The 8,646-nt window shown below is 42.3% G+C and overlaps 1 protein-coding gene across 1 annotated transcript; it reads left to right on the top strand.

Annotated features, from left to right (window-relative positions):
* Nucleotides 1-2,122: 2,122 nt before the first annotated feature.
* Nucleotides 2,123-8,092, top strand: LOC121393347. The gene is made up of 2 exons (XM_041561652.1): nt 2,123-3,557; nt 7,286-8,092. The coding sequence occupies exon 1, from the start codon at nt 2,123-2,125 to the stop codon at nt 3,521-3,523; it is 1,401 nt and encodes a 466-aa protein (XP_041417586.1). The 3' UTR covers nt 3,524-3,557; nt 7,286-8,092.
* Nucleotides 8,093-8,646: the final 554 nt, after the last annotated feature.

Below are 8,646 nucleotides of genomic sequence, written 5' to 3'. Positions count from 1 at the left end.
CAGGAAGAAAAACCAACAAAGTTTTCTTCGGAAACAGTGGATGCCCTAATCGTTTCTGTATTGGAAACTCTCAATTTACAGGAACCAGAGACCAGCACTGACACCTCCAAAGAACACCGCATTGCCAGTCCCAGATGCCTCTTCCTTTGAAGATCATATGGATAGGAAAATGGATGGCTTACTACGATCACTTTTTTCAGCCGCTGGCATGGCCCTTCGTCCCATTTTGGCCACAGCGTGGGTTAGCAGAGCAGTTCAAACCTGGTCAGACTCTCTGGTTCAAGCAACTTTGTCAGGAGTCCCACGTCAGGAGCTCTCTCAATTAGCAGCTCAGATCAAGGAAGCAAATGAATACATATGTGAAGCGGCACTTGATGCGACGCAAGTAGTCAGCAGGGCTTCAGAGAGCACTCTACTCCCCCAACCAAAGGCACGCTCTTCTTTTCGCAGAGGGAAGTTTTTTCGTCCATCACAAAACAAGAGCACAAGACACTCCCCACCACGACATGCATCCTCCAACAGGGGACGATTTGGGAGTAAGACCAGGTGTGCCTGGCAAGGACGCAAGCCATCGACCAGAACAACGGATAAGCCCAACACCGCATGACGGGGGGCTACCAAGGAAGGGGGCACCTTTGGGGGGAAGGTTGCTCCATTTCAATCAACAATGGTTGGCAATTACATCAGACTCCTGGATACAGGAAGTTTAAACTCAAGGCTACCACCTAGAATTCGATCTTCTTCCCCCCCGTCGTTTTTTCATGTCAAGGTTTCCAAAAGAACCAACAAACCGAAAAGCCTTCCAAGACGTACTGAGGGCCCTTCTCCAGGCGGAAGTCATTGCCACTGTTGCCCCTTCAGAACAGTTCAGAGGCTACTATTCAAATCTGTTTGTAGTTCCCAAAAAGGATGGATCGGTCAGACCTGTACTAGACCTGAAGGGGCTCAACAAGTTCATTCGTCCAAGAAGATTCAAAATGAAATCGCTGCGTTCCATCATTGCAGCAATGACCCAAGGCCAGTTCTTAGCCTCTCTGGATATAAAGGACGCATACTTACACATCCCAATATTTCCTCCTCACCAGAAGTACTTACGTTTTGCTGTGAAAAATCATCACTACCAATTCAAGGCGCTTCCATTCGGTCTCACATCGGCACCACGGGTGTTCAAAAAAATTATGGCGGTCGCCACAGCAGAAATTCGACAAATGGGAGTTTCCATAACCCCGTATCTCGACGATCTGCTGATCAAGGCATCTTCACGAGCAGAAGCAGAAGAAGCAGTTCAGTTAGCCATGTGCAAGCTAAAAGAGCTCGGATGGACCATCAATCGGGAAAAGTCATCATTAGTTCCCAGCCAGTCCATGGTCTTTCTAGGACTACTATTCGACATGCAGGTTTAAACAGTGTCACTAACCCAAGTGAAGGTCACACATCTCAGGGCGCTAGTGCGCTCCTTACTGAAGAAACCCCGCCATTCCATCAAATATTGCATGAATGTGCTGGGAGTCATGGTATCAACAATAGAAGCGGTTCCATTCACCCAGATTCACATGCGGGAACTTCAATGGAATATACTCCGGTCATGGAAAAGGAAATCCTTATTACAGGAGATTCACCTCTCACGCCAAACGCGAGTATCCCTAACCTGGTGGCTACGAACACCACATCTCTCAGCAGGCAGACCCATAGGAGAGCCACAATGGAGACTGATGACAACAGATGCAAGTCTATCAGGCTGGGGAGCTGTGCTGGAGGGCCGATCAGCACAAGGTCTGTGGACTCAAGAGGAGAGCCGCCTAGCCATTAATCTGCTGAAGATAAGGGCAATTCGGCTGGGACTACTACATTGGCAAGCAGTTCTGTCCGGACAACCAATAAAAATCCAATCAGACAACGCAACAGCAGTGGCCTACATAAACCACTAGGGAGGCACAAAAAGCAGAGCAGCACTGCAGGAGGTGAAGCTCATATTCCAGTGGGCAGAACAGAACAATGCCAGACTCTCGGCCATATTAATCCCAGGACTACAAAACTGGGAAGCGGATTTTCTCAGCCGCCAAACATTAGATCCAGGCAAGTGGGCTCTAAAGGAAGAGATATTCCAACAAATAACAGCAAAATGGGGTTACCCAGAAGTAGACCTGATGGCGTCACGCCACAACCGAAAGGTTCCAGCCTTCTTTGCACGTTGCCGGGATCCTCTAGCATTGGCAGCAGACACCCTCACGGCTCCGTGGGATTTTCAACTAGCCTATGCGTTCCCACCGATTCCTCTGATACCCAGAACAATCAAGAAAGTACAAAGAGAAAACACCACTCTCATCCTAATAGCACCAAACTGGCCACGGCGTCCTTGGTTCTCGGAAGTCCTCAATATTTCAATAGAGGAACCGTGGATTCTTCTATCAATACCGGACCTACTCCACCAAGGTCGAATTCAACATCCCAATCCTCAAAGCCTCAATTTGACTGCGTGGCTCTTGAGACCCAGATCCTGAAGAATAAGGGTTTCTCAGACGCAATGATTTCCACCATGCGAGCTGCACGAAAGTCTACCTCAGCTAGAGCATATTATCGAGTGTGGACTAGCTACAAGCAATGGTGCCTCAAACACAAGATGAACTTTGATAAATTTTCATTGCCGAATCTTTTGGAATTTCTCCAAGAAGGTGTGTCACTGGGGCTCTCCCTCGGTTCTCTCAGATCCCAGATCTCGGCTCTTTCTATTCTCTTCCAGAGGAGGTTGGCGTTTTTGTCGGATGTTAAAACTTTCCTTCAGCGAGTAGCACATGTAGCTCCTCCATTTCGAAAGCCGGTGGCAACATGGGACCTCACTTTGGTTCTAAAAGCACTTCAAAGAGCCCCGTTCGAACCAATGAAGTCGATACCTTTGCAGTGGGTAACATGGAAGACTGTTTTCTTAATCGCAATTGCATCAGCGAGGCGAGTCTCGGAGAACAGCGCTCTATCCTGCCGAACACCTTTCCTCACTTTCCACTCTGACAGAGCAGTGCTACGCACAGTACCTACATTCCTACCGAAGGTAGTTTCAGCGTTCCATATTAACCAGGAAATAACCATTCCTACATTCTGCCCTTTGCCAGCAAATCCTAAGGAGGCAGCACTTCATTCCTTGGACCTAGTATGTGCACTGAAATTCTACTTGCACAGGGTTCGCGATATCCAAAAGACAGATTCACTCTTCGTTCTCAATTCCGGCCCACAAAAAGGAGCATCTGCAACAAAAACGTCCATATCCAGGTGGATCAAACAGACTGTACACAGAGCATATGTAGCACAAGGAGTGACACCTCCAGACAAGATAAAGGCTCACTCCACCAGAGGGATGAGCACAACCTGGGCCTTCTGTAATCAGGCTTCAGCAGAGCAGCTGTGCAAAGCAGCTATGTTGACCTCGCTCCACTCCTTTGCAAAATTCTATCATTTTGATACCTTTGCGGCACATGACACACGCTTTGGCAGAAAGGTGCTTCAAGCCGCAGTGGGTTCTTCCACTTAAGGCCTCAGCCCGCCCTTTAAAGGGGACAGCTTTGGTACGTCTGCATGGTTCCCTGTGTCCCCCAAGCAGAAGCAGAGAAAAGGAGATTTTGTGTACTCACCTTAAAATCTTTTTCTCTCTGGTAGCTTGGGGGACACAGGGCTTCCCTCCCTGTATGGAGGCCCTCTCTGTTGTTCTCAGTTATATATGTGATAAGTTAAAAGTTAAATTGTTCAAGGTTACTTATTACAACATACTTCGTTCCTTCTTTGGGACAAAACTGACCTAGGCTCCGCCCACTGAGGGGTATAGCCAGTGGAGGAGGAGCTAGTTTTTCTTTATTGTTGTGTCCTACCTCCTAATGGCATCAGCTATACCCCATGGTTCCCTGTGTCCCCCAAGCTACCAGAGTACACAAAATCTCCTTTTCTTACACAATGAGACAACTGACATTTAAATAGTACCCCTTTGTTGACCAGCATCTGGTCAACCCAACATTCATAGGAAGGTTACAGGGATATGACAGCATTGTTATAATAGCGATCTACTATAGTTCCAACAGTAGTCTGAACATCAGATCAGAATTTACCCCAAATATTATTATTAGACTTGGCTCCCATTAACTTATATTGGACCCCAAAGAACCAACCAATTCCCTAAAGACACTCTTATGAGACACATTGTTCCTATACACTCTGGGCTTTTTTACATAGAGCTTGAGGCCCAGTCAGGAGGCCTTATAGGGTGGTATTTTATCTCTCAAATATTCTTGTACACCCATTATAAATCCAGTTAGGGCTGAACACGTAACTTTTCAATATATTGCAGTAACAGTATTAATATATTTTCCTTATCCCCCACCAACCTGAAGTCAGTTAAGTTACTGATATATTAATACTGCCATAGTTTCCAGAATATATTGAAAAGCAGTTAAGTGATCATTGAGTTGTTTTGTCACTCAGGAATTTTTTTTGCCATGGCAAAGATGACAATTGTCTTGGGCCATAAAATCAGAAGGGGTCCCCTTGACTTTAAAGAGATCTCCATGATATATGTTACAGTTGGCTACCATGTGGCCTCCAGCTTTTGATGACCTTCAACTCAACTGCTGTAGCCTCAGGTTTCATAGCCCTGATTTCTCTAACACCATCACTTTAGACATTGTTTATGAAGATTCATAGTTTCCTCTTTAGAGTCCACACATCATCCTGTTCCTGTGTGACCTTCACATTCACTTCCATCCATTACTGACTTCATGTGCCAACATTCTATGGAAGGGAAGCTGGTCTTTGCTCCCATTGTTATATTGCTGAACTGTGGTGCATCTTGTTGACACAACAACTTACATCCCAGTATATGAAAATCAGATGCTGAGGCAATTTATGCTACTTCGTAACCATCACCACAGTATTATTCAAGTAGTGGTGGTGTGTCCTGGTGAGTCGAACTTTAGAAATGTTTTCACTATTCTACAGGTTACTGAGAGGTAAATGGATTTGCCCTATTGGGAATCTAGACGTCTGATTGGATCACATCCTTGGGTTAACACACAGATGAACATACCTTCCCATAAAGAGCATCTCTTACAGGACTTTTTTTTGCTTCATTACAAAGTTCTATATTTGTAAGACAAATCAGACAAAACAGTCACAGGCAGCAAATCGGCCCCTGCATGGTGGATTCAGAGTCTCGGGAGGCTAGGCCATGCTGTATGTCAGGTTAACAGGGCCCCCATTAGCTAATATGCCTACAGATTCATTGTTGGCCAGGGGTATTCCTTGTGGTTGTATTCTGTGCATTTGTATTATGTCAGTATGCATGATGCACAACCACTGCAGCTGACCACATGCACTAAACTGCAAACAGCCATGGGACCAGGAGCCACCCTCCAAGGAATCTTGATTTTAAAGATTCCCTTTGTTTGGCATTGCCATCAGGGCTGCACACAACACAATTTTCTGCCCCCCCCCCTCACCCCCTTTTCCCCATCCATAAGTACAAAGGCTACACAGGCACAAGTGCTAAAACAATGAAGGCCCCCCCTACAAGCTAAAGAAAAAAATGGTGGCCACGGAGGACCCCCTACAAGTTATTAAAATGTTAGTGAAAAGTACCACCCTACAAGTAATAAAAAAACATTAGTGCCTGGTCCCTACAAATTATTAGAAAAAAATAAAAACATAGTATAAAAAAAGTCATATAAACGAAATTCGTGGCCAAGGCCCCTACAAGTTATATTAAAAAACTGGTGGTGAGGACCCCTATAAGTTATATAAAATATAAATTGGTGGCCAGGGCCCCTACAAGTTATATTTAAAAAATGGTGACCAGGGCCCCTGCAAGTTATATTAAAAATTGGTATCCAGGACCCCTGTAAATGATTTAAAATAAATGTGTATTTATATCAGCTGCAGAGTCCAGTGGAGCTCAGGTGAAGTGTAAATCCCGTCAATGCCGTATGGGGATTGGATAAACTGGAGGGGAGGTTCAAACTTCAACCACCCAATCACCATACAGGTTATCCGGGACTTACATTTTATAGGCAAATTAGAGCAGTTAGATAGAAGATGCAGGCACTGGAGCTCCCGCCCACTCTCCCTCCAAAGTCTCCAGCTCAGTGACAGTGGAGCTAGCTAAAAGAAAACTATATCCCCAAAATGAACACTTAAGCAACAGATCATTTACATCAGATTACGTGGCATATTAAAGAATTTTACCAAACTGGAATATATATCTAAGTAAATCTTGCCCTTTTACATCTCTTGCCTTGAGCCACCATTTTGTGATGGTTTGTGTGTTGCCTCAGAGATAACCTGACCAGAAATACTGCAGCTCTAACTGTAACAGGAAGAAGTGTTGAAGCAAAAGACAAAACTCTGTCTGTTAATTGGCTAATGTGAGCTAACAAGTATGGTTTGTTGGTATGTTTGTGTGCACAGTGAATCCTATGATCCCAGGGGACGGCCCTTATTTTTAAAATGGCAAATTACTATTTTTGATTACCCAATGGCACATACTACTAAAAAGTATATTATTATGAAAATGGTTTATTTACATGAAGCAGGGTTTTACATAAGAGCTGTTTTATGCAATATCTTTTTATAGAGATCTACATTGTTTGGGGGTATAGTTTTCCTTTAAGCCCCAAAACCCTCTGAGCAAGGGACAACACTCCCCCCTATCCCTCCTGATGGGATTTGGGGTAGAGTGATTTTAGAAAGTGACACTGTCGGTGTATAGAAGAAAACTAATTGCAAATTGACACAGAATATCACTCTACAGATTTTTTCTGCATTCAATATTGAATTTGTTTATTAAATTATTGAATGGAGGTTAAAGGTTTTATTGGCTGTCTGTTTGGTAGTATATTTTAACTGTTCAATGCTTTCTAAGGTGCCGTAATGAAGTGCTGCTGCAGCTTTAACCCAAAGGAAAAAAAATTAAGATAAATTTATAATTCAAGTTTCCTTGGAAACTAAAGGGCAAATTTATTAAATTGTGAAATTTAAGCTCACCACAGAAAAACTCACTGTAGACGAGGCATCTTTAAATATTTGAATATTGCACGAAGCACTATGACGCCAACAAAATGTGAAATATTATATAAAATATTATAAAAATATTTAAATATTATATACTGTACATAAGTCTTTTTACAACCTTGATATTGATGTCTTATAAATCATTTTTTTATGTTCTATAGCTTGTACATTATAAATGATCTGCCATTAGCGATGTTGCCATAAATTCTAAACAATTGTTTTTTCTTCTTTTTCCCTGTAGACATTTAATTATCTTTCTCCTTAACCAGCCTATGAGGAATTCACCTCCCAGAAAACATTCCCCATAAGATTTTATTCTATATTTAAACCACATTTGCCTGCATGTACTGGGCATTCTACACAGCAAACAGCACTGTAACGTGCGTAATGAGAAGAGTGGCCTCTGAAGAAACAAAAAAACGTTAACTTAAGAATCAATGTTACAACTGACTTAAGTTATTACTAAGTTAAAGGCGAAATTTCACAACATAAGGTACTTATATACAGTTTGAAGATATATATGAAAGATACTATACCATATGAAGATACCATACCATATGAAACACTTGTCTGGTTTGTATATGAATATAAAATGGTCAATTCCAGGACGAAACCTTTTTAATTGTCTGAGGATTCTGTGTGTAATAGTACTGTATTAATTCATGATTTGTAGAGTAAACATTTCAGTTATTTAATTTGCATTTAAAAAGGCCAACAATGTGAACTACAATTTGTGGTACCGTTATATATTTAATACATATATTTTTCCCTGACGGAGGCTCCTGTGCGGAGCCGAAACGTTGGACTTCAAATAATCCTCCACTTCATTGACTTCTTTTGACTCCTTGGCCTGTTGTAAAAATCACCCTGGTGTGCTGTCACTCCCTGCATTAAATATATATATATAATATATATATATATATATATATATACACAGCAGACAAGGTATTAGCGTTCATTTTTTTCTAATTTAAAAATTGACCTTTTTCATGTTCTCTTCTATCTTCTACAGCAAAAAAGGAAACTAAAATAAATATATGTTATTTTCTTTAAAGCACATGATATTATAGGACGACCATAAGACGTAAATCTTATCTACATTTAGGGGCAGATTTATCTAAGTGTGAGATTAGAGCTCACCATAGAGAAACTTACCTTTTTTCTATTCATTCCTATGGGATTTTTAGAAGCATATTTAATAAATGGTGAACTATTCACGCATTGAATGAATTGAATTGAGGTAGACTGAGAAATTTCTCTTGGACTACCTGGTTCCAAAATGGAAATTAAATTAATTATCTGTCCACATACCTATTAAGGCAGAGACACACGCTACTATTTTCTAGAGATCAGTCGCCCAGTGATAAATCGCTTCTTCTTCGGGCGACTAATCTTCCCAAACTGCCTTCCCGTTGGCTATAATGTAAATCGCAGGTGGGATGGCACTCAGATCACTTCGGCTTTCCGAAGTCGCCCGACGTTTCCTCATGAGGCATTGAAACGTTCCGATTTACATTCTAGCCAGCGGGAAGGCAGTTCGGGGAAATTAGTTGCCCGAAGAAGAAGAGATTTGTCGCTGGGCAACTAATATCCCGAAAATAG

This window comes from Xenopus laevis, chromosome 1L (assembly GCF_017654675.1).
Source record: "Xenopus laevis strain J_2021 chromosome 1L, Xenopus_laevis_v10.1, whole genome shotgun sequence".
In the NCBI taxonomy this organism is placed as follows: Eukaryota; Metazoa; Chordata; class Amphibia; order Anura; family Pipidae; genus Xenopus; species Xenopus laevis.
Note: the sequence above shows the minus strand (reverse complement) of the source record. Positions and strands in the feature narration are given on the sequence as shown.

Bases quoted from the DNA above. Each gene is read 5' to 3' on its own strand.
- LOC121393347 (XM_041561652.1), top strand. From the start codon at position 2,123: ATGGGGTTACCCAGAAGTAGACCTGATGGCGTCACGCCACAACCGAAA.